Source organism: Dermacentor variabilis, chromosome 2, assembly GCF_050947875.1.
Source record: "Dermacentor variabilis isolate Ectoservices chromosome 2, ASM5094787v1, whole genome shotgun sequence".
NCBI lineage: Eukaryota > Metazoa > Arthropoda > Arachnida > Ixodida > Ixodidae > Dermacentor > Dermacentor variabilis.
In genome coordinates, this window is record NC_134569.1 from 214,201,207 (window position 1) to 214,226,960 (window position 25,754).

A 25,754-nucleotide genomic window follows, 5' to 3' on the forward strand; every position below is an offset into this window, starting at 1 on the left:
CAAGCTGCGGCGGCAGATCCTCCGCAACCTAAAGGAGACCGCAATGCATCTGGGACGGGTAGATGGGACCACGGGCATCCGCCGGCATTATGGTTTTTGTTTTGCGGCATCCGGGAATACTCGGCAACGCTAATCCAGTGCGCCGCCCGTGCTTTCCGTGAGATACAATCGCCAACGCCAGCGCATGCGGTCACGACGGCGAGAAGCAGACGTACCCTGACCCAAAGGAGTCGTATGTTTCTGCTCAGCAACGACGAAGATCTCTGGAGCCACCGAAACGTATAGCGTTCATGAGGCCAGAATAGACGCACGAGTTTTGGAGCGCACCTGGTATCGCAGGACATCCAGTAAGTTTAGGTTCCAAAATATCAATTAAACTGTGCACACACGAAGTTCAAAGCAATGACACTCCCCAAACGTGGACGCGAGAGTCTTGTTTTCACCGCGATAGCCCTCTTGCTGCCACATAAAGACTTGGAGCCTCGCGCGGATGATTTCTTTTTCACCAACTCTAACGTGATCACGGCACCGCGTCTGTAGAGTAAGAAGACATGACGTTTCGGATGACAGTTCTGCGTGGCGTTGAAAACATCAAACGCAGCTACAGGGCGGCGTGAATACCGCGGCGGAACAGTAAAAACTCTGTGAAAGCACGAAAACAAAGCGAAATGATAAGTAGGCTGAATATAAGGAATAACGTTGAAGCCGTATATAGGGTCTACGCAGTTTTTACGGCGCAATACCTGCGACCCCAGCACGCTCTGCGCGACTGTAACGACCCTTTCGCAACAACTCGAAGAGGAAAGCTACGACTCCCCGAGAAACACCGCGACGCACCAGCGGCACCAGGCTCCGCTAATGCGGCCGTTTAGCTGGCGACCTTGCGGCGCCGACCACCAGGGTCAAACGCGTGCGCACTCACGCAGGCCACGTCCGCGCGGCGCGCACGTTCGCTTTCGAAATCGCCTCCTGCCGACCCGATTAATTGCGGTCGGATCTAGCGTGGTCCGTGGCAGCGCTAGGCGGTGCGCGCACCTTGTTAGGCAGGGGATGATAAATGATAAAAAAGAACTCGCAGCGCTCACAGAAAGCCATCGCGGGCTGCTCGCGATAACTAGAATAAGGTTGTGGCCAACTGACCTCGACTGTTCTCGGCTCCTTGACCCGGTCCTGAGGCGGCGGCGGCGAAGACTTGGCGTGCGCCGGCGTGGCGTCTTTGCCCGACGTAAGCGCCGAAGTTGTCGTGCATGTCGTCGCTGGGAGGTGGTGGTGGTGGTGGTGATGCGCCGGGCGGGGGCTTTCCTCCTTGACGGGCGACGTAACGCCGAACGCGGAGGTGGCCTCCATGGCGGGCAGCGCAGACGACGGCGGCAGCACGTGACCGCCGTTGCTGCTGTGCAGCTGCTGCAGGTACTGCAGGTGTGCTTGGTGCGCGTGCGCGATGACCTCCGCGGCCGTGTTGCGCGGCACCGAAGCGACGCTCGAGGGCGCCGCCGTGGTCGCTGCCTTGTGGTCCCTGAAGAAGAAGTTCAGCGTCGGCTTCTCGTCATGCGGCGTGGTCAGCTTGCTGTGGTGGTGGTTGCCGTGCTTTCCGTGCAGGCTCGCGGCCGTCGCGCTCGCCGTCGAAGCCAGGGGCAGAGTCGGCTTGCCCAGGAGCAGGGCCCCAGGCGCGGCCGATGGCTCGGCCGTCTTGGGACTCGTCGCCGGCGGCACCGCCGCGATGAGCGGCGGCGGGCTCAGGGGGCTCTTGGCGGCTGGCCGCTTGCCGCCGTCGCTGCTGCTGGCGTGCGAGGTCTTGGCCTCGTCCGGAGGCTGCATCGCTTCGAGCCGGGGCATTTTGGCGCGCTCCGGCTCGGGGGGCGGCGGGGGCCGGCCGCCGCTGGACGAGCCGAGCCTGAGAGAGGAGGTGAGCCGGGACCGCTGCTCTTCGTCGATGACTACCACGTCGCTTATGTGCTGGTGGTGTTGGTGGTGGTCGACGTTGTTGGAGGAAAAGGACGAGCGCTTGCTCGACTTGCCGTGGTGGCTGCTGCTGCTGCGGCTGTTGTTTCGTGACTCGGACGACGATCGGTCCGAAGAGCGCGACGACGAGTCCTTCTTCTTCTGCGGGCTCGGCGTCGTCAGCAGCGGCGTCGTGGTGGGTGGGGGGATGATCGGAGGCAGGCCCCATCCCGGGTAGTAGGGCAAGTGGGCAGCGGCGTTCAGGTAGTCTTCCCGCTTGACCGTCTCGCCGAACGCCGAGCTGAGGCCACCGCCTAGCGAGGGCCTCGGGCCCAGGAGGTTTAGGGCCGCGGCTGCGGCGGCGGCCGCCGCGGCGTTTGCCGCAGCCGTCGACGACGACGAGGTGCACGACGTAGACGTGTCCGTCGTGTGGCGGTTAGAGGACGACTTCTTGTGCTCCCTAGATGACGACGAAGACGAGGTGGAGGAAGTGCTCGTGGTCTGCGCCGAGCCCGAAGTGGAGGCGAACTTGGCCGACGTCTGGCTCTCCTGCAGCCTCTGCATGTGCTCGGCCGCGTAACGCACTGGGTCCGCGATGTAGGAGGACGACGACGAGGAGGCCTTGTCCGCGGCGGACACGCCGTTGGCGCGAGGGTACGAGCCGGCCTTGGCGTCGTCGGCCAGGCGGCACGGGTCCGGCTTGGGCATCATGTCGGCGAACACGGAGGAGTAACCGGCGGGCAGCGCGGTGGCCGCCGTCGGAGGGTACAGCGACCGGGCCAGGTCTCCCGGCGCCAGCGCTGGCGCGCCCGCGCCTCGCATGCTGAGCGCCAGCGCGGCGGCCGGCTCCAGGAAGGCGGCCGTGGAAGGTGCAGCCGCCCGGGCGGTCGAGTGGAAGGCCACCTGCTGGTCCAGGCAGCCCAGCCGGGCGGCGGCCATGGCGTGGTGCTGCGCCGCTGCGGCGCTTCCGAAAGCCTGCAACGGGGGGATCAATTGCGGTGTCGCGGTCACCTTACCGAGCTTCCACACGCACAGTACCAAACTGTAAGCGGCTGCTTTAATTAGTACTGAGGTTCGATGTGTAAGAAGTGGCAGAGTGAAGTCAAAGGAGGCCGCCTTGGCGTTCGCAAGTAAAGCTCCCCGTTCTCAGCTATGGGGGTTCACCTGTATAAAAATACACCGTTTCTAATGTTTACGTGAATATAAAAATTCACTGATAGGCTTAAAGCAATGACAGCTGAGCGGGGAGCTAACTTCTCACTGAAAGATTCTCGGCCCTTTCATGACTGCGTGCCGAATTTTATCGTCGATATGTAGTACTTCTGACCAAAAGAAAAAAAAAACGTTCCCCCGGAGCGACGCCCGGACGAGTTGTGAAAGAAACCACGCGCGCGCACACACGGAGCTCCCGCAGGAAGGAAGACACACGCACCTGCTGCAGGAAGGCGTCGGCGGCGACTCGCTGCTGGTAGTGCTGCAGCCGCAGGAATGCTGCCGGATCGAGCAGGTGCCGGCCGTAGGCAGCAGCCAGCTTGCGGTGCTCGAGGAGCAGGAGCTCCTCGGCGGCCGCGGCCTCTGGCCCGTCGGGCCGCACGTGCTTGAGCGACAGGTCCAGCGGAATCTCGCCGCGCTCCCCGCGGACGCCCGCCGAGCCGGCGAGCGCAGCCGCTGCCGCGGCGGCGGTCACGCCGTCCAGCGGGCCGCGGCCGTCGAACGGCCGCACCGCCGGAGGGAAGAAGCTCGCGTAGTACATCGCGGTCGCCGCCGTCCTGCGACACGAAGAAGCACGCGCAGTTCATAGGTGGGTGTGCGAGCGGTGCTTTATCGAACACGGAGAGCCGAGCGAGTTGGTTCGAACTTCGCTACAGGAAAGTGTGCAACAACTGGTCTGTGACGATACACACGCGCACACACAGACACGCGCGCGCACTCCCACACAAGCGCATCAGGAAGCGCAAGAACTGACGGTCTCGATTCTAGGCACTTTGCGTTTCAACGTCGGTATCATTCGATTTTATTTATTTCTCATGAACGCTACGGTAACGGTTCGTGGGTGACGCCAGTTTCATGCGGAATACCGAATGCAGCCTTCGACTTGGCAGATGCCCGAGTACCGCGCGGTTAGGCCGCTGCAGCTTGTTCCACACATGGCTACACCAGCTTCGCATTCCCGCTGATGACCCGCGTTCATCAAAATCAACACAGAATCGCATCGGCAGTGATCACGCAGGAGCGTAGTCGTAGCAGCAGCAGCAGTAGTAGTAGTAGTAGTAAATACAGAATAAGAGTCCATTTTCAAAACGCTATTAGAAATAACACGACAATGAGAGCGTCAGTCCGCCTAGTACAATATGTACGACAATATCTCCAAATACAACTCACCAAAACACTCTCCAAGCTCACGACGATTTCTTTTGCAAGCACCTTCAAGATGTATAGATGTCTCCAAGCGATCGAAACCACCATGAAAATGCGATCTTTATCGACGGGGTGCCGCGAAAAAAACAATAGAAAAAATTTCTCCCCCCCCCTCCAACAAAGCATTACGAAAGGTCACGCTCTCAAGCAAGACGAATGTGGAGGTGATTGATTGTCTCTAGGTGACAGATTGGTGCGACCAATGCAAAAAAAAAAGGAAGCAGAAGATGCGACGCTGCGTGGGATAACTATGAAAAACAAAAGAAAGAAAACAAAGAAAACTGTCGGCGTTCGCACAAACACCGACCAGTATAAGGCCAGGGACGCAGACGTCGTCGCATTCCCCGAGCCCCTATGACTCGCGCATGCAGCCGCGCGACACTGACCGATCCTACAGGCAGCCCGCGAAGGAACTGAATGTCGCGGAGCGGCCGTAGATGAAACCTACCGGCTCTGCTCTGGAGACGGCGGTTGCACATTTGAGTGATCGCAGAGGCGCGCGAGTGCGGCGGCAGCTTTTGGACACAGTCGGAGCGACGAGCTTGAAAAGCCTGCGCTGCGTTTTCCCATTTGCGCGGCCATTATTCGGGAGCGTTTATCTCCGTTTGTCGCCGCCACCGTTGTCGTCTCTCGATGGCGCGGAACCGAAAAAAGAAAGTGAGAAAGGAAACGGGAGGAATTGTCACACGGCGCGCGTGGATGCGTGCAGCTATCGATCGTTCGGTTCGCGAAGTGTGAACGAACCGTTTAAGACACGCATGACGTTTACATATAAAACAAATATTAGTGAAGATAACTCTGGCGTTAGTGTCTGCACTTGTAGCGGTTTAGCTTGCATGGGAATGGCGGGAAGTGTGTGCATGAATTTGCCTTTCTCGCTGTAAGCAAAAAAACGACTTAGCGGGTTTGCAAGTTGATCAGCTTCAACAAAATATTTGGTTATAAATCCAACCACTCGCAGCGATTATGTGTGTCCGCGGAAACCCATTGACTTCATGCGTTCACGAAATAATTGCTAGGAGACTAAGATAGCTAAACCGCACGTGACAAATAACGCCGCAAGAACGCCTGACAGACTCGAAACATGTACGGGCAGATGCGTATAATAGCAGTTCGAATGACCCGCCGCGACGGCTTAACGGCTATATGACGTTGAAGTCGCGGGATCAAATCTCGACTGCGGCGACAGCATTTCCACGGGGGCGAAAGCAAGAAACGACCGTGTCCCATGCATTGGGGGCACGTCGAAGATATCTCCTCTTGGTCAAAATTATTCCGGAGTCCTGCACTAAGGCGTGCCTCATATATAATGAAATCGTGGTTTTGGCACGTAAGACACCAGAATTCACTAATCATTGGAACGGTAGCTCGGCGATAGCGCAGTTCCCTCTAATAATTCCAGTACGAAAATGTATGCCTTAAAGGCACCCTCTGCTTCTACGACAGTAACTTGAAGACGTCGATCCGGCAACTGTCTCGTTTCATATTTCGGATGGCGCGCAACACAGTGATGAACGGTGACGGGAAAAACGACAGTCGGAGGAAACTCGTGGACAAATACACGCCGTACGCGTATGGTCCGCACACGTCAGTGACGTAGCTGTCTGCTCTCCGCGCCTGTTTCGATCAAGAAATGGGCAAATATAGTCGAATACCTGCATCCGAATGGTCCACCACTAACTGAGACCGTTAACCGACGTACGCGAGTGTGTTCAAGTGCAGCACAGTCACGGCCATCAATTCTCAGCGCAGTGTACACCAAACCGAAACGCCTAAACGCTGGAACGGCTGAGACAAGTCCTGTGAACACTTTTCACGCGCACAAGCCTCATATGAATGTGTGTGTATATATAGCTTGATAGGTTGAGAGCTGCACACGACCGAAGCCGTCTCGCGCCGATTACCCGGAGCGCGTCCAGAGCGGTACTTCGCAGCCGTCGCTCTGCCCGCGCCTGTTGCGCGAACAAGACCACATTATACGACGGGCAGGACAATGGCCCGAAACCAGCGGATCGTCGCGGCAGACTGCTTTCCATTCGGCCGCGAGGACGCGAAGCTGAGAGCGACGTCCCCAACCAACCATTACTATACGCGCGTTTGCCTCACGCTTTCAACTATTCGCGAGACAGGCCGTGCGTTCGAGATTGTACTGCAGTCCCGGGAGGCGACCAGAAAAAAATGGCGAATATCTCGTGCGATTTCCGAGCCTTGGTGCAAGGCGCGTCGCTGAAAGCCCCGTCATATCAGAAGCGGCGTTTACATGAATACGACAGACGCGTATCGTATCAACTTTCAAGCGTATCGCATCTCATGTAAACGAGGTAATTCGCTAGGAAGGCGTATCGCATCCAATACGCCAAACAAGGGTAGTTTGAGATGGAGAATGCGCATTTCAGCGGCGCATGTAAACAGAAGCGTATCGTATCAGGAATTATGGGAAAGCATTCGCTGCGGTATTACAACCGGCCAACCAACCAGCGGCGCGGCCGTATGGCAGCGGAAGCCTGTTTACCGGAAGTATGGGGCTCATTTTCAAATGTTACACCAGACGGCGATAGCTTGCCAGCCAGTGTGATGCGCATACATATAAACGGAGGTGCATCAGCGGAATGCGATACGACAAGATAATACGATACGCTTCTACCGTATTCATGTAAACGCGGCTAGAGAAGGCCGCCAAATAAAGAAGAAAGAAATCCAAGACCAGTTTGTACTGCTGTCTCGAGATCGTTCTTTTCGCAATCGATACGCGTTCTCCGACGGTTTCCTTTTTTCCTTCTTGTTGTTGACCGCGCTGAAATATTGTTCCTTCTTTCTTTCTTTTCTCTCTTCAAGTACACCCGGCCCATTGCACCACGCACACGCTCTGCTCTTCCATCAGTCATTCTCATTATCCTCACTAACGTCGCATTCCACCGGAACCCTTCGCGCCGTGACGGCGGCAGCGATACAGGCGGGCGCCGGCAATAGACGAAGAAGAGACTGCGATCGAGATGCGCAGGGACGCGAAGAAACGTGAGGAGATTCGGAAAGGAGGGCGGCCGTACACAGCCGAGTGCTGCAGCTACACAGCAGGCTTCGCAACAGCCGCGCACCCCAACGAGCGCGCGCGTCTTGTAATAGGACGGCGCAGATGGCGATCGTCTCGCCCGCCAGCCCAGACAGCTGGGAGGGGGGGGGGGGGGTGACGTCAGTGGCCGCCGCCTGAAAGACGATACAGAGGAGGCCACGCCAGTCCACACGCGAAGGGGGCCGTGGGCGCAAGACCGACGCCGCTCGAGGGGGCACAGCGCGTTGCGACACGTTCGACGGGCGGCAGTGCGCGCGACTCTCTCCTGAGCCGCATGCGCCGCTCCTGCTGCTGGCTCCCAGTAAGGACCCCCAGCCTCGAATGTCGAAAGGCAGAGAGCAGAGACGACGCCTCGGGCGAAGCTGTGCGTCGCTAGCCCGACCGCGCCAGAGACTGGCTTCGCTGCGGCAATATATATATATATATATATATATATATATATATATATATATATATATATACACACACACGATCGAGGGTCGACCCGCGTGTGCCCCCTTCGGCCCGAGGTGTCGCCCCTCGTCCGCGTGATGTACTCTTCAGCGCGAACCGCCGGGTCCCAACGCTTGTGCCACGAAATGAGTATGGCACCGATGATTTCCTCGGTGCTCCTAAAATCCTGCGAGGCTCGCCGAGCAAGACCGAAGTTGTGGATTTGCAGCATCGACTGCGCAGTGGCGCGGTGCGCAGTGAGAGATAATAGTGTTGAGATTCCTCGAACTTGTACGCTAACTTAGTGAGAATTAATGGCGCGACTCACCCAAGTCTGCAAAACAGAGCCAAAAGCGGGCGCGCTTCAGGAATTGGCGCAGTACAAACGCGAGATCGGCACAACGGTGAGTGCGCCCATTTGGGTGTCGAGTAAATACTTCGCACGAGATTCTGATTCTCAAGTGCAGAGCTTTTCTTTTTTCCTTATCCTGGTTTCCAGAGTACGTAGAACATGACACGCGGGGTCTCACGTTCCGTATAAGCCCAGCCAGAGATTACGAATATTCTGCACGCGGTGTTGCTTCTGGACAGCGTCTTTTACCTTTGTACGTCACTCTCCAAGTCTTTCCGTTTCTAGCAAACGTATCGAATTTCGCATAAAGCGAAAAGAAAAGACGCTTGTACGCACACATAAACAAGCAACACATCCGGCTCGAAACCAGAAGCCGCGGAACAAGGGAGGCGTGCGAAGAGCGACCGCGCGGCGTATTACGCGGCGTGCCCGGACGCGCGTTGCTATCTCGCATGCAAATTGCGCCCCATGCACGCGCGCGGCCCAGCCTCAAATGGCGCTGCGCCCAACTCGCAGCGCAGGCAGCGGCATCACCGGCGGCGGCGCACGTCGTCGTTTAGAGCAGTAATTGCGGCGGGCACAGCATAAGCGGGGCCACGGCTCGCTCGCTCGCGCGCCCCGCCGAAAGCGCGAGCAAAACGCGGCGCGCGCGCTGATTGGTTTCAGAGCCGCCCGCTCGAGCTGCAACAACGCGCAGTCCCCGGCCGACAATTTAGCCGTCACGAGGGTGGCGCTGGAAAGCAGCACCCGCGCTCGAAGGAGGCCAGAAGACACGCGGTGCGCAAAACAGCAGCGAACGCAATTAACGGGAATGCTGCAGCGTTAAGCGCGCGGTTAATAAGGCTCGCGATGCCGCGGCATCGCTCCCTCTCCCCCCTCCCTCCATACCAAACGCCTTCTGCGCGGTGTGGCGTCAAAGCTGCGCCCGTACAGTTTTCCCTCGTATGACGAGGCGCGCTTCCGGAGAAAGCGGTTGAGCGCGGGTCGTTTTAACGGCCTCGCAACAGGTGACGAGGCCCGGATGGTTAGACGTCCGCATCTTTGAATGAATGACTTTATTTTCGCCGTAAAGCTTCGCACAAATTTATGGTGGCGTCTCACGAACGAGCTCCACGCAGGCAACTCGACCGGCCCAAGGTCCCGCGATATATTTGCCGCAGCAACCGGCGGGAAGAAACGCACCAACGCAATCAATAGATATATATGCCTGGCATCGAGACTCGAAGGGAACAGAAAGCAGTCACGAAACGTCCTATTTCGCACGAAGCAATTGACGATTCGAAAGCGCTTTGTGAGTTCTCCAGCTTAGTCACAAATTCGAGGGGCGATGCAAGAAAGTACAGTGGCGAGCGTTCTGGGCCGCGCGACACGGCGCATGCATGCGTATAATACGTTGTCAGTGGTCGAACAGCCAGTAGCGGCAACATGGCCGCGAGAATCCCAAGCTACGAGTCTCATCAGGAGTCTCAAAGGAGCCTCAACCTCTTGGCAGCAAAGCAGACATGAATTAAGGCCTCTTGCCAATCGTTTCCGTTCAGTAAACAGCCGGCCGGCACATGCTCACGACAGGTCACCCGTAGCGCGAATGTTACGGCTGCATTCGGGGAATGACCGAAAGACGCACGCCGTTCGTATATATCTAACAATTAAGGTAGTGCTTATGCGCACAGAGCTTCATTCGTTGCCAAACATGAACGTTAATCGGGTCACAGCAACTGTACACGCGCGGCTGATTGAAATCGGGTCCGCGGCGCCCCAGCCAGCGCAGGCGTAAGCAACCGAAACAAGAGAAGCAACAACAAAAAGGTCAATCTGCGGCAGTCAAGCCACACATGCAAACTGGAGTTCTTGAGCTCCAGTGGCCTATAGAAAGCGAGTATAGGGCATGTAGTCTTTCTAACTTTCAATCTTCTCAAATGCCGTTACAGTCACAGAAAACTGTCGCGCAAGAAGGCAACTGATGCGAACGCTCGTACCCAACTATTTATGTAAGAGAACTTCTTTGGTGTATAACTATCTTTTGGTTCGTAAAAAAAAAAAGGAAAGCTTTTTATCTACTGCCAACTTGTTGCTTATTGCGCAATCATGTGACAGGCAAAATTCCTATGCGGGGAAGACAAGAGTTCAGTACACACCGCATCTTCTGAACTTCTTTTTTCTTACGCTGCCAATGATGAATAATGAATAGCTGCTTCAGCCAAGTGTGTCCTCGTCAGAGGAACGCTGAAATAAAAGTGCAACATCAAAGCGAAGACCTGTCGCGCGCTACAACGAACGTGTTGCAGAAGCGATCTAATCGCTGCGGTAAGCACGCAGAGAACACGATTGATCATCACCTAAGTTATAGCCAAGTCCCACTTGGCTAAGCGCGACGCACACCGCAGTCGCCGAAGCAGCAACTCGGCAGCATTAACGCGCGTGCCTCCGTGCACGTGGGAAGCTTTCCTCCCATTTTCAGCGGCTTGCAGCGGATCGAGTCCGAACAAACGCAGCGCTTAGGTGAATCGCTGCATTGCTGCGCGCCCAGCAAATCCGAATCTTCGCTAAAGCCCATCTTTTGAAAATGAAAGACATGACCTCTGCACAGCTCTCAACCAGTTAGATAGAAAACAGTTCACCTTGAACAAGATCTTGGGACCATGGTCTCGCATATCGCAGCTACAAAAGGCCACAAAAGCGCTGCTGCGACGTTCGAAAGCTACTGGATTGAGTCAGCGTCTGTGATCCGGAATGAGTGACGGAACGATATCCCCACTGGATTTTCTCTTCCTTTAATCTTTCTGTCCCCTTTACCCTTTCCCCAGTGTAGGGTAGCCGAACGGGCTCAGTCCTGGTTAACCTCACTACCTTTCATTTATCATATGCTATCTCTCTCGCTAAATCCGCTCGACACTGCAACTTACTCGTCCATGTGCGAGCACCTTGCCGTATACATGCGTCTGACGTCATATTTCAACGAAACGCCAAATGACATACTCGAAACTCTCAGCAACTGGTATCGCACAATAGTGCGCCAATCGCCAACCATCAGGAAAAAAAATGAAAGGCTAAAAACAAATGGAATGACGTCAACCGAGACCCAAACAGTCAAACCGCTCGGAGCGTGAGTGTGGCGCAACCTCCACACATGGCACGACATGGAGCGCCGCAGCGATGGGCCACACTCGGGGGCGGAGGGGGGCTGCACCTGTTTCCGGGCGGCACTATCACACCCGACAACTGCGCACAAATGCAGCAGCAGCGACAACAAAACAAACGAGCGCAAGGCGACCGAAGAAGCAGGGCGTTGCCACAAGCGCGGGCCAGCGAGCGCGCTTTCGATTAGGCGCGCGCAAACACGGTACACGCAGGCACAGCGCTCCCAAAGCCAATCGACCGTGCCGCGCCGCGCGGACAGCGCTCACGGCCCAACGCGGCTGCCTTGCCTGCCTCGCTTTTCAAAGCCCGTCGGGCGCGCGTGAGCCCGCCGCGCCTGTTTCGGCTCCCCTCCTCGCCCCCGAGGAGAGCGCTGCTTCGTTTGCGCTCGGTGCTCGGCGTCGCCCCGCTGGCGGGCCGCGCACAGCTGTTTTTCCGGCGGCACGCACGCACGCACGCACAGTCGTCGAGCGGGGCGCGCGACGCCGCCGCCGGCATAGTAATCTTCGGATCAATAGGCGGACGTGAGGGCGTGCTCGCGCCGAACCCGGACTGCACCGAGTCCCTCTAAAAGCGTGCAGTACTCGCGGTTGCTGCGGCTGGCCACGGCCAAGCAAGAGAGCGAAGAACACGTCGGCGCAGAGCCAACGCGGGCGCCGCACGGCTCGTGCGGCGCCCGCGCGAGCAGCCTAACGGAAGAAGCACTGGTATACGCGCGCTGCAGGAGTCGGAGGCGTTCTATTTCTGATAATGTCAACTTCTAAACGCATTCACAAACAACCGACACGGAACGAAACATGCAACAAACTTTCGGCATGCCTTTGTTTTTCCCGAGCATAATGTCTGCATTAAACCTCTGCGTGACTTAGTGCACAGCTGAGCAATTGGCGATTGTGAGACTGCCGCGACGTACGTCGAACGCAGTCGCTGCCTGACTGGTTTACTTATTTACGAAGCCACGCGCCGTTGCGGCCACTGTACGGGACGCGCCGTTTCGAACTGAGGAATCCTCCTTCCTATCGCAACAGCAGGAAAAGTGGCCCCGCTGGCAACGACGTTCCGCTCCCTGGCTGCCGCTCGAAGCAGGGCCGCGCTGGCTCCTTTCCTGTGCGGCCAACGCGCGCGCACCCCCGACTGCAGCGTCCGGACTGCGCTATCTCCTCTGCGAAATAGGATACGCCGGGGTGCGCTCGGGTTACCCGCCACCGCGCGTTAGCCCGCGCTTCCGTGCCACTGGAGGCGAGGAAGACGAGAAAGAGAAAACGAAGGCTCGGAGAGGAAATGGAAGCAAAGAAAAAAGGGCTAGGCAGACGAGAAGCCGTCAGCGGAGGACGTCCTAACGACGTGCGCGGTGGCGAGTCGCCGGCGTCACCGCGGGATTCTCAACCGGCTCGCCAAGGGAGGCGGAAACGGGGCAGCAGCAGCAGATCATTCCGGCGGGCCGCCACGAGCTCGGCTAGAAATGGACGGGTGCGCGCGCCGAAGGTTGGGGCGGGGGGGAGGGGGGGGGGTGGAGGGCTCAGAAGGGGAGGCGTGCACCGTTCGGAGGCAAACGATGGAACGGCTAGCTGCGCGGGAACAAAGTCGGCGCGATCACACGCTGAGGACGGGAGCGCCGGCGGCGGCTCGTTAGCGTTCGCCCGACGGCTCGCGAGGCAGGAGGCAAGCGCCTTTCCCCCCTCCCCCTTCGGTCCGACAACAACGCTGCTGACGTCACACCGCGTAGGCGCTTCTTTGTTAACGCTTGTTCGTCTTCCCGGCTTTGTGCGGAGCATCATCTGTTGCTGCTGTTTACTCCGGAGTTGAGGCGCCAGCAGAACGCCATATAACGCGACAACCGCCCGCAAAAAAAAAAAAAAAAGAAGAAATGATATAAGCGTACGCGTGACCCCAGAGCCTTGTCGGCAAACAGAGATAGAGCTTGCTGACGAAGGCGTGGCTGTTTGAGTAGCCCGAGGGCGCGAGGCTGCAGCTTGTGCGACATTAGGGTCAACCGCGCGCCAAGTAGCTAGCGAGTGAGCCTGCTCGTCCACCCCAGCAACTCGTGGCGGTGGGAATGAAAGGGACCAGCGGTAGCAGCGCGTTACACGCGCTGCCTGCCTCGGTCGGCAGGAAAGGAAACGAGGGGGTGGGTGCAGGCAGCGGGGGCGGTCGGCCAGCGGCTCCCCTCGTTCCAGTCGACGACCACTGCGGCCAACTGCTCTGCTCGGCGCGCACCCAGCGGCTGCTGGCACCGACACTGTGGGGGAGGGCAAGACTCGGTCGCGCCGCTATTAGCGTGCCGCGGTTGAACTACCCCACCCGGCACCCGGTGCTGCTTCTAATCTTGGCCGCCGCCCCGGCACAGCGATGCGCTGAGCTGTCGCCGCCGCAGGCCAGCCGGCTGGGTGCGTCCCTCCCGGAATCTACGACCCTACGCGACCCCCGGCGAAAACGGGAGCGCAGAAAGAAAACTGCGCAAGTCCAGAGTTCTGAAGAGAAAAGCCTTACGCTATACGAAGGCCGAGCCAGCTATTCCGCCCTCGGCGGAATGAGGCACCCCCCGCGGGGCGATTGTATGCGTGTTCGTGCTCCGTCTCGGGAGTCCGTTGTGAAAGCACGCACTCTCTCACTGTCCCGAAATCAGAGGTGCGGGGACCTGCGGAGGAGACGCTGCGATTCAGCGGTTTCCGGTCAGGAACGTCACACACTGCGGATGACCTATACGCGGGGAGGCGCAGCGTGAAGTGACGAGAGCCATATTCGCTTTCGGCAAGGCAAAAAGTAGTTCATTCGCGGAGTTCCGTTGCGCGCTTCTTTCCGCCGTTTATGATTATACCATTTTTTTTTCTCAGCTTTTGAGATAAGTCAGTGAGCGGAGACAAGAACACGTAGCGGTCACATGCGAAGCCAAACCGACCGCCGAGACGAACTTACGCTTAAGATCTCTCCGTATGCAAGCGGCCGTGTTCCGTTTGCTCTTGCGAACATTTCCCATTTGAGCCAGCCATTGATTTGCAAAAGACTTCGCTATGAAATGCACCGCGCCAATTGCCTTATACACTGCAGGATTCATAAATTATAATCGCGGTCACCGTCGCCGCGTATTACACTCGTTGTAAGCGCGAGCTGGCCGGGAACTTTCTCCTGCGGTTGGCCAGGTTACGTACGAGCAAGCAGCGCCTGTTTGGCCAAAGGAAGCGAGAGAGGGAAAGAGTGAGAAAGGAGCAAGCACGAAAAGCGCAGCGGGAGATGACGGCGCAACCCAAATCACCGCGCTTCGCACCGCCGCAGCATTCCTCTCCGACGCAAGCTGGACTGGGGGCGAACGCGACTACAGGCAAGAAAACTTACGGTTCGCGAAGCAGAAAAACGATGAAAAACAAACGTGCGCGAGCGCGAAAGCAAACCGAAAAAAGAAAGAAAGAGAAGCGAGGCGCCCGGCGAGTGTCGTAACGCGAAACGCGGGCCCGAAGGCGCGCGCGCGCTCACTTTCCCGTTCGTCCAAAGAGAGCCTTCCGCGAATTTTTCCTCGACGCTTTTTTCGCTCCTCCACCTCCGGGTAGCGCATCCGCTGTCCTTAGCGCGCGTCTTTCACACGTCACCGAGATCACGCCGACTGGGCAGAACACGTCTCTAAAGGGACGCTGAAGCAAAACACTAAATCACTTTAGACGGATAAAGCGTTCTTTTGAAAACCCCATTGGCGTTAATTCCGAAGTAGCAGGTTGATTACTACAAGATGAACGTCAAGCCTTCAATTTTTGAGTGTCGCGCCGAAACCACAACGCCGGGACGCCACTGTGACATCACGAATGTAAAAGAGTGTATATATATATTTTTTGTCCTCGTTTAGGCCGCGTCGGTTCAGCACAAAGTTCCCGAAACTCGCCATGTTCATTCATGGCGAGTTTCTATACAATGTAATCTATACTTCTTACCTAGGCCCTAGAAAATGCTGTCAAGATACATGACGTCGCAGCGAGATTGTGCGGGAACTTCAAGGAGGCGTCGACACCCGTCTTTTGTCATTTCGCGTTTTCTGGCTTGCCAAGCGGCTTCCCGTGGTTATAGTGGAGTTTTTGATATACTAGAACGGTAATTTACTGATACAGAAGAAACCTTTTTTTCTCTCTCTCTTTAGTGCCCCTTCAACGGCTAGGCTGTTGAGATGGATGATCTTGCGCTAGAACTATTCGTAAGAATACATATGCCGGCCGTTCGTGCCACTGGACATACAATTAGCGAAGCGGCGTCAACGACACACAACACTTACAAAGAAACTTTGTGAATCCCCCCCCGCCCCCTCCTAAATCTCCATCTAACTTAATCGGTAACGGACCCTGTGCCATGGCTATAGAACACCGTTCATTCTGTAGGCTTCGGCCTCGCGATTCTTCAAAATTCCAGGAGCGCCAATTTTGCGAGGCTATACGGAGGTCCGCCTGCAGCGCTTACTGCGCTACCAGCAAGTATATCTACATTTCCGAAGCACGAATTACATCGCCGGTTTCTGAACGACACCTTCCTAATCGGAAGGGTGTATAGCTCGCGCGCTGGTGTTTGCCGAAATGCTACAAACTCTGGTTTCACACATGTGCGCGATCGCCACTGGCAAAGCCACACCCGACCCCTCACGACGACACCGACCTCTCGCGATCGCAGAGAGCGCATCGAGACCGATAAAAGGTTCTGTGATCGCGTGACAGCTGGCGCGACGAAGCCGCGTCCCCGGCGAGCCCTGCGCACAGCCAAGTGTTTTGACGTGCTGTAAAGGTAGGTCCGTGCTGATGAAGGTCGCTGAACGCGAAGCCTGCTCGCGCTATGTCAGGTTTAACAAAAAAAAAATAACAAGGTTGGGGGGAGTCAGTCCGGGACTGAGAAGGCGCGATTGCACGTCGCGACTGACGCCGCCGTGCTTCGCTTCGCCTTTCCTGCAGCTTCGAGGAACCGCCGACACGGACAAACTTCTTTTTTTCTCTTGCGTACATTTCGCCAGGCGCCGCCAGTTGCGTGCCAGACGGCACTTTCGCGCGGCCGACGCGGCAGTTGATTGCGAAACGCTAAAAAAAATTCAGCCGCTGCCACCGCCGCCACAGCCAGCGGCCGGCGCGGAAGCCGCTTGCGCTGAAAAGAAAATCGCCGGAGAGAGAGAGAGAGAGAGAGAGAGAGAGACAAGTGAGAGTGAAGGCGTTCGGTCGAAGCGAGAGGAACTCGACGGCTCCATTCAACGGCATTCAGCGCAATCGGAGGCGCGAAACATCCGGCGGAGGTGTTAAAGGATTTGTGAAAGCGCAGGCTGACTGCGCGCCGGCCCACTTCCCTTTCAACGGACGCCTTCTGTTCTTCGGCAGCCGAGGAACGATTTCATTCATTCCCTGCACTCCGTGAATGCCGAGGGCGCCGCTGCTTATGCACTGCGTGGGCTGCGCGGGCGGGTCGGCACGGGGAAAGCGGCCGCAGCTGCGCGTCTACCATTACGCCGCGCAGAAGTACGGGTCAGCTGATGGATGACGTCAGATACAGAAAGTGTAGCGATATATAGACGCTCCAGTGTTGCGTGCTTTTCGGCCGCTCTGTTTCGATTATTCGCAAAGCAACCCGTGACGCGCGAGATACAAAAAGCGGCAAGGTTCCACAGCTGGCTTCTCCGCAGTGCTACCGAGTGAATATCTCGTTTCTCACACGTTATTTCCAGAACTGAGGTGCCGTTACAGGCACGCGGAAGTACTGACAGTCACAATTTTGAAATGTGCAATAAACGCTGCGTTTGGCAGCGACCGTGTCTATGACTCTTCTCAACAGCGCGGCGATGGGGAAGGCATGGCACCCAGATTTGTGCCAAAAAAGATTACCACGCCGTTTTCCAACGTGAAAGCCCTCCCGCTCCTTAGACGGCGCTACCAAGAGAGAGCCCAATCACGCAGCTGCAATCATAAGCTTTGCTTCTCCGTCATCGCAACCTTCCTCGCATTCAGCTCGCGCTCGCAACAATTGGGTTGGGGGAGGGCGGAGGGGGGGCTCCACTGGGAACAACGGCGAAGAACAGCACCACAACCGCCACCGGCGCGGGTGAGATGTTCGGGCGGCGGTCAGCTCATCTGTCTTTCCTTTCACGTACTCTCGCACTAAAGCGAAAGGGACCGGACCGCCGGGATTCGCATGTTCTTTTTACTTTACCATTCTTTTCTTCCTTTTTTTTTTCTTTTGCCAGGATTCAAGGCCGCGCCGGAGAAGCCAGCGTCGGCTGGGGCTGGCCGGCTACGGCAGGTTGCTTGCGTTGCGTGCGTGTGCTTTGTCTTCCGTTCCTCATTCTTCGTTTACCTCGCCTCCAGGAAGGAAAAAAAGACCAACGAAGACGGGGGCGGCCGGCCGCGTCTTCCCCGTTGGCCTCGTCCGCGTGAGGCTGCCGCGCGGTGCAGCCAGCCCACAGCGACGACGACGCACAGGCTTTTCGAAAGAAGCCGCGGTGCGACTGCTGCGTCACGTCGTTCCCGGACCGCGTGGTTGCACAAGTGCCGCCCGCAGCAGCGTCGTTAAAAGAAAGTCGCAGAATGCGTGTGCCAATCCGCACGCAGCACTCCTCCTCGCGTGCTCAAGTCGCCGCTTACCGATCAGCAATCGCCGTTCGCAAACAACGCGCCGGCCAAAAAAAAAGTTGCCGTTTGGCACTTGCCGATAATGTTAGTTCAGTAATGCCTGCTGGGGATGTTAGTTGGCGACGCGTTCTTCGTTGCATTGTTACAGCGCGTACAAAGCGTCGGGGGAAAACAAAGACGGAAATCACCGCGCGCTGTCCTCTGTCCGCGCACAGCAGAGTGTCCTGTCCAGAAAGCACTTCGTACTGCCTCTTGTTTGTCTGTTGTTTTGCCCCTACGCTTTTTCTTACGCGTAGTAAAAAACTCGTTCTCCGACTGGAGCGCGCGCTCTCACTGCAAGAGTGTGTCACGCGCGCTATTAGAGACGGGAGTGCGCAGCCTCGCGGGACCGTCCGGCACACAACAACGCGGGGCCGCTGCCTGCCGCCCATGTCATCGCCGGCGGCCTTTCTCGCGTCGAGCAAGGCGCGGTTTTCCTCAAACGGGGACCGCGCGAGAACCACCCGCCGCCACTACTATTTTCTTTTTCGGGGGCTCCGCTCGGCGGACCCAGACAGGCCTGAGCGTGGCGGGACGGTGCGTGAGACGCGAAGAGAAATGTCCTTTTTTGCCGCGCCGGCCTTCGCTAGAACGAAGAAAAATGGCCGGAAGCAAAGAAGGCGTTAGGGGGGGGGGGGGGGGGCGACCGACCGAGCGACCGGTCGGGGCTCCTCGGGCCGCGGAACTCGCCGCTTCGCCGTTCTCAATGACGGCGCCGCGTAACGTCCTGTTGTGCGGGGAGGAGGGAAGAGCGGCGGTCTATTTTTTATTTTTTTTTACTACACGCTACGGCGGTTTCTTCAGAGCCGTACGGCTTTGAATCATCACCGCGAAAGGGGGGCCTGAAGTGGACTGACGGGCGGCACCGCGGCCGGAAACCTTATTTCTCCCGTGGCGCTTCGGGACAGGCGCGCGGCGGGCCGCTTCTTTTGCCTGGCGTCGACGTCCAGCTTTCGCGCGGCCCACATAGAGCTGTCAGGAAATACGAGGTTGGGACACCGACCGCAATCGCGAATACTGGGCAGAGGTGTACAGAGTCGGTTCCGGCGCGCGTTACAGCTTGGCTTTACGATGCATCCCCCTCCACCCCCCCCCCTCCATGGATTTCGTTGTCAAAGCTGCTGATCTGGCAACCATGCAACGCGGTTAATCATTCACGCAATCGTACGCGTTTTTACTCCGAAACGGATTGCGGGCGCTACGTGAAATCGTGCCGCATAGATCGCTGGGACGATACACTGGGACTACTAGAATATCATAAAACAACAAAAGACTGCCGGATCTACGCGCCCACCGGTACTTGCCTCTCTTTAGGCCCGGGGCCTTATTCAAGGCGGAAGGCCTTCCTGCGTAGGAAAAGCCAACGCGCCCGCTAAGAGGTCGGGGAAAGAGCAGGACCAGCCCGGGAGCTGCTTGATATATGCAGCGTCTACTCTCACGACGCCTTTGTTTCGACCAAACGGGGCTGCCGCGAACCTTATCCTCAGCATCCGGCGCGGGGTGTACCGCACAACGCTCAAGCTCGCACGAGTGCGTGAAGCGGCTCTGAAGGAAGAGAAAAGAAAAAGCACACAAAGGCTGCGGCGCAGAGTCAGGCGGCAGGGAACCCAAGGGACGGGAGAGGGGAGGGTGCGCACGCAATCGTTACGGCCCCAGCTACACGGCGCCGGAGATAGCTGCGGGGCGGGTAGTCGCCGGTCGCTTGCGCTGACACACAAGGCTCGCTCGCTTGCCGCGCCAAGAGAAGCCAGGCGGCGAGGGGGAGGAGGGGTGACGCCGAAGAAGCCAGCCGCCGCCTGCGCGCTTTCCAGCGGCGTCGCGCGTCGGTGCGCACACACACGCGCACAGAGAGCGGCGTCGTGTCTCTCCGGTCGCTAGAGCCGAACAATAAAACAATGGGGCCCGCCGTCGACGCGGAGCGCCCAAGTACGGGCGCGGCGCAGCTCGTCCGGCCGAAAAAACAAAGCCCATTCTCCGCCACCGCCGGGAAAAGGAGCCGTCGCCGAAATAGCGCGCAGCAGCGGAGCAAAGTGCCGCTGCTCGTCGCGATATTTGGTGCAGACGACAAACCGAAACAAGAGGACGACAGCAGCGCGTCCACGGAAACGGGGTCGCGAGACACTGAGCGCGCGCGCGGCTTTCATACCGGAGATATTCGATTAACATCTTACACTATGACACTGCACGTTCTCGACGGAATCGATGTAACCTCTCAGTTTAGCAGTCTCATGCAGAAAAAGGGACAGTAGTGAGTTCTAGCTGCGCGTTAGACTTCCTTATTAAAGATAGTGCAATCCACCGCCTTACAGCCGCTCCGTTTCATCTGAAGGACGTGTTGACCGTAGGCCTACGCGCTTTTGCGTACCTTGTTAAACCGCGCTTTAAACCGTCAGTTTTCCGCCAGCGCCATAATCCCAAGCGTGTTTCGAGCTCGGAGATTCGGCGTGTCGTACACAAAACGCAACGCATCGGTGGGACGTGCAGGGCTTTTCTGGATCGAGGTACAAAAGCTGTGAAAGCGCTGAACCCTGTCCTAGCTACACGGTGTCGACGCTGTGGAAGTTTTGCCTCTGGATATTTCCTGCAGGATAGGGTTAGATTTCTCCTCCCACTGTAGACTTAAAACAGAGCGAATCATTTCTGTAGAGGTAACCAAATCCATAAGGCGCATCGACTTCGTGTCACCCGGCTAGTGTGTACGAGAAAAAATTGGAGGACGCTTAAGCTTCGCCTTCAAGAGTGGAACGCGATAGCGTTATCGCACCCCGTTCGCACCGCCTACTCAAACGATCTACGCGAGCCAAACGTCGCGATCGGCACAGACAGCCGGGCCGCGACGCGCCATGAAGGCGGACGCGATCATGGGCGAGTGGCGCCCCACGTGTCGGGGCAGCGCCGTACATCGCGAGGAGGGGGTGTTCTGTGTTTGCCGCAAGATGGCTCTGCGTGTGCGCAGAGCGCAGAAGAAATGTAGCGGAAACGTACTTCGCTACTCGTGAAACTGCGACTTCTGTAATTTACATGGTCATAATTACCGATATACGCCGCAGTATAACTTTCTACGGCACATTTCTAAGGCAACACCGCATTCACTAGAGGCGATTTTGTACCACTTTGAACGATTGAACTCGTGTTATACCTTGGTCTGTGAATTGCTTTATATGCAAAAAACTGGAGACGATTGAGCATATCTTTTTGGACTGCCATGACGCAGTGCTTTTGTGGGATATTCTAAAACTTAGCTTTAAAAAGGAATTGCCGTTAGGTGCTTTCGGGATACGCTTTCTGCCATGCGCGAAAACAGAGGGAGTGCCTGTCGATCTGTTAATGCTTCTGTGCATGCACAGTTTGTGGCGAAAGCGTATGGATATTAGACATGAGCGCATTGTTCAGGCCCCAGCACATGAATACTTCATTGAAAGTGTGTTATATATACGCGAATTTTTCTGTGCACAGAGTGATCCTCCTGATTGGCTAAGTGCTTTGGACAAAGTGACTAGCCTACATCGTTCTTATCACACCACACTGATCCGGCATTGACAAGTTGTTTTTTATGGCCACGTAATATTCACATTGTACTTTCTTTTGCCAAGCCGGTAATAAAAGAAAAAAATCGTGGCTGAGTGGTAGCGTCTCCGTCTCACACTCCGGAGACCCTGGTTCGATTCCCTCCAGCCCATCTTCCTAGATGTTTTTTTATTTATGAAATGCCTTCCGGGATTTATCGCTCACGGCCAACGCCGCTGACGCCGAGGACACCGGCTTTACTGCGACACGAGCTCCTTAACGCTGTCGCGTAAAAATAGGATGCATTACGGCACTCGTCCTGTCGTGCACCAGTACTCAGCTGCGTGTGTGACATGCGACAGCCGATATTCCTCACTTTAGTACAAAAGCCAACAGAAATGAAACCGTTCCGACCAGCAATTTATTTGTCGCTGCAAGGCACGATGCGGGCCCCGAAGACGAATGACACTATAAAAAATTTAACTTTCCGTGCGTCCACCGCCCGTATGGGTTAATTTGCTACGTATGTCACTTCCGTTTGCGCGCTGCCATTCTTAGCTGTGGAAACACAATCTCCAGTTCGCGCCTTCATTCGCCGCCAGGACCGTTCACTTGCCGTTCGTCAGTCTGCACGACCATCTCGCGCACGCTTTCGACTTTCCTGCGTCTCCCGCGCAACTCCTGGAGGCCTGAAAAACGCGCGGCGCCGCCGACGGCTCCGCGGGTCGGTCGGCTGCGCATTTTCTCGTCTTTCGATGCCGCAGTGCCGTCTTCGTTTGCACGCGCGCAAGCAGCGGCGCGAAAGGTCACTGGCACCGCTCCAGCGATTCCCACACGCTGTCTGCTGCTTTGCGCCGAGAGGAGGGGAACGCGCGCGCACGCCCGCGCTGCTCGTGCGCGCCCCGTTGCCGCATGCAAAAAAGATGCAAAGCAACGCCAGCCACGCGTCGTCCCTGCCGAGCGAACGGAGGCGCCGCGGGAGGCTTTTCCCGGCGCGGGTCGGTCGGTCGCTCGCTTGTGTACGCGTCGCTGACTCCGCTGCTCCGTGACGCGTCGCTTTCTCCCGTCGCCGACGACGGACCGCGGCCTTCGTTCGGTAAGACACGCCGACGCGAACATAGCTTTCCTCTGGAAGTTACTGAAGTTCATCGCGCTCGACTACAACAACAACAAAAAATCTTTGCACGACGTCACGCGCGTTTCGGAGTCAACTTTCGCAACTATGAATAGAAACACGTAAATGTCTTTTGTTCCTAGCGTGCTTAAGAAACATGGCCTGTAACTCACACTACCAAGAAAACTTTTTTGCGTGTCGTTCACTCTCTTCTTTGGATTGCGTTCATGGCAGGATTGGCTGTAGAGAATACGTTCGCGCGCGGTGTCCCCTTGAAATAAGCTACGCAATGGTCGGGCCGACGAGGTACGCCATATTTCGTGCTCCTTCCAGCGGAATAGTTGAGAATCACGCGTATCCTGCGTGATTAGCCACTGTGACGAATGTCTCCATATGCTGATGCATCGCAATCGTTCGCGCTCGGTCACCGAGGCAACGGCGATACAGTTGAGCAACCAACCAAGGGCAGTCGCACACTGCGCACTACATCGCGCTACGCACTAAATGGGGCCGTGGGAAGACACGCTGCACAGACCATCACAGCACAAGTATGCACACCGCGTCCATATTTCTTTTATTTTATTTTTCCTGTTTTCAGTTCATTGCTTCGCTATCTCCAGCACCCCCACGGATCCAGAGCAAACGCTACAGCGAAGCAAGCGCGCACTCGGGTGACCGGCAGGCGGGGATATATCGGGCCACGGAGCCAGGCGGACGGCCAGCGTCAGAGTAATTACCGGCGCTCGCGCGGGGGACGCGTGACGCCGCAGCGTTACCGCAGGCACGGCGAGGGGACAATCAAACGGCGACCGCACAGCAGAGCCAAAACACCGAAAGAGAGAGAGAGAGAGAAAGAGACCGCTGACAAGCAGGGGAGCGAGCAACAGAGGGCACGAAGCTGTACTCGCGCCGCCTAGCCACAGTCAACCCGGGCGCCGTCCCGGGAAGAGACTGCGGGGAACGAGGGCTAGCGCTGCTGCGCGCGAGCGACACTCGACGTTACGTCAGTTGCGTGCAGCGGAGCGGAAGCGCGAGCTTGCTTAATCCAAAAGAGGACTGCGAATCGTTTACGATCGGCTGGTGCTTCGTCGGCGTGTCAACGGCCATCGCGATTGGGCGGTAACGCGTCGTCTTCCAAATAACCAAGGGTTGCGGTCTCCCGAAAACAGCCGCTAACTCGGTTCCCGATCGGTTTGCACAAAAACGCTGTACGGTTCTGTCGAGACGAGCACAGTCCCGGAGCGGGGGGGGGGAGAGAAGGGGGGGTGGGGAGGGAGCGAGGAGGTGCAATTTCCGCGCTGGCGGCTGCGACCTTTGGACAGCCCGCTTCCATCGACGCGAGACGACAGCAACGCGGCCGCGAGGCCGGAAGCTCGGTAAACAGTCGCTCGCGGCGGTGCGGGCGTTGGGAGGACACCCCCACAGCCTCCACCCTCGACGCTGCTGATACGGCGGGCGAGACAGAGAGAACGCGACGCACGCACGCGCTAGCACGACACCGCCAGCCCTAGGGGAGCCGAGCCGCCTTTATCGCGGGCTCGCTATCTCCGTGGCGCCGCGTCGCTGGCGCGTGAGCCGGAGAGAGGCCGCGGCGCTTTTTATCGGGGCGCACGGTGGTCCTCGGTCCGCGACCGGTGACGCTCGCTCCAAAAGGCAGGGGCCGCACTTCTCTTTAAACGTTTCTTTAACGCTTCTTTCCACTAAATTCTATTCTCTGCTTATCCGTTGCGCCGAGCGGAATCTTTTCTACACTTTCGCATTAGTGGACAACTCGAATGTTCCTCGAAATATTAGGCGGTATCCGCGCGGAGCAGGAAACCTTAACTGGCAGCTGGTGTAGGCCAATCGCAGGAGATGCGGTTAAAGAGAGTTTTTGTTTTTTTTAACATAAGATGGCAGAGAGGTCGAGGAAATGCTGTGAAATCTGCAGAAAGCCCTCCGCCCTCTAGTGTCTCGCAGCGGCAATCGCGCGCTTATAGTGACGCAGTAGTACCACAAACCAACCACATCAGGAGCACTCGTACTTCTCGGCCCTTAAGCTAAGGCCATAGGAAGTAAATCCAAAGTTCGCCCACTTGGTACAACGTCTGCACATGCGGGAAGTGGGGACGGCGTAACACGCGGATACGCCACCCTTCCCACCACGCAGTCCGAGGTCGCGGCTTGTGACGTCCGATAACACGAAAGGTTCGCTGTCGTATATGGCTGTAGCGGCCGACACTTGCGGTCAAATACGCGAAAGGCAATGTTCCCATACGCAGTCCAACCCTCTATTTCCAAACTTTTTTTTTCGTTCTGCCCTCATAACGTACAACTATTAAACGCCGTGGCGTGAACAAAAGCCGCATAGCCTGTACCGCCACATAGTAAACTCGTGCGCTCGCTCTGCTCGAAAAGTTTTACCTTCACAATTTAGCACATTCCCAGCGTGCACAGATATAAACGTAGCCGCGTTATTGCTTCATCTACGACACATATGACCAGTGAAAAAGAATTGCGCTTCGAAAGGCTTTATTGGTGTTGTTGAGATAACAGGCGGCATACCTTGGTTTTCTGACCGCCACACGGCTTGAAGATACCCCGCCCTGAACGAGCCGTCACACCAATCGAGCCCACTAGCCGCCGGCTTCTCAAAAACATTAAGGGCCACTTTTGAAGAACTAAAGCTCGATCGCATTCCATGCAACAGGCAACTTATCTTGCTAATTGCTCGCGTTTTCGGGTGTTTTGATAGCTTTCCTATGTTGGCCCAAGAGAGCAGAAGCGTCGGCACCGGATAACCGAGCTGTATAGCTTTTGTATCTGCGGTACCAATGCAGAGCTTCACACGTGGTCTGCGCAACAGAGACTAATTCTTAGTCAGGTTAACAAATTATTATGTTAAACAATCGCTTGGCCAGAGTTCTACAAACGTGCTAGCGAAAGTTGTGTTTCGGCGACTCTCGCCCTCGCCGTGGATCGCTGCGAATTACTGGATCGCACTTTAAGCGCAAGTTGAAACACGAGCGAATGAACCAAAGCGAGAGCGCTATCTCGGCAGTTTCCACGTTCTAACACTGTGCCCGCTTGACACAGGCACAAAGGAAACTCGGGCGCCGAGTTCTTGGGCTAACGGCGCCAACGCATGACTCGTCCACATTCATTCGTAACCATTCGAGGTTTCTCTCC

General features: G+C 56.8%; 1 protein-coding gene across 1 annotated transcript in view; it reads right to left on the minus strand.

Moving 5' to 3' along the window:
• Positions 1–25,754, minus strand: part of LOC142573096 (uncharacterized) — a 77,908-nt gene that overhangs the window by 47,470 nt on the left and 4,684 nt on the right. Inside the window, exons 2-3 of the mRNA XM_075682617.1 lie at positions 3,374–3,710; positions 1,141–2,916 (exon numbers count right to left, since the gene is read on the minus strand). Coding sequence (XP_075538732.1) covers positions 1,141–2,916; positions 3,374–3,694 — 2,097 coding nt within the window. The 5' untranslated portion in view covers positions 3,695–3,710. The remainder of the gene's footprint in view (positions 1–1,140; positions 2,917–3,373; positions 3,711–25,754) is intronic.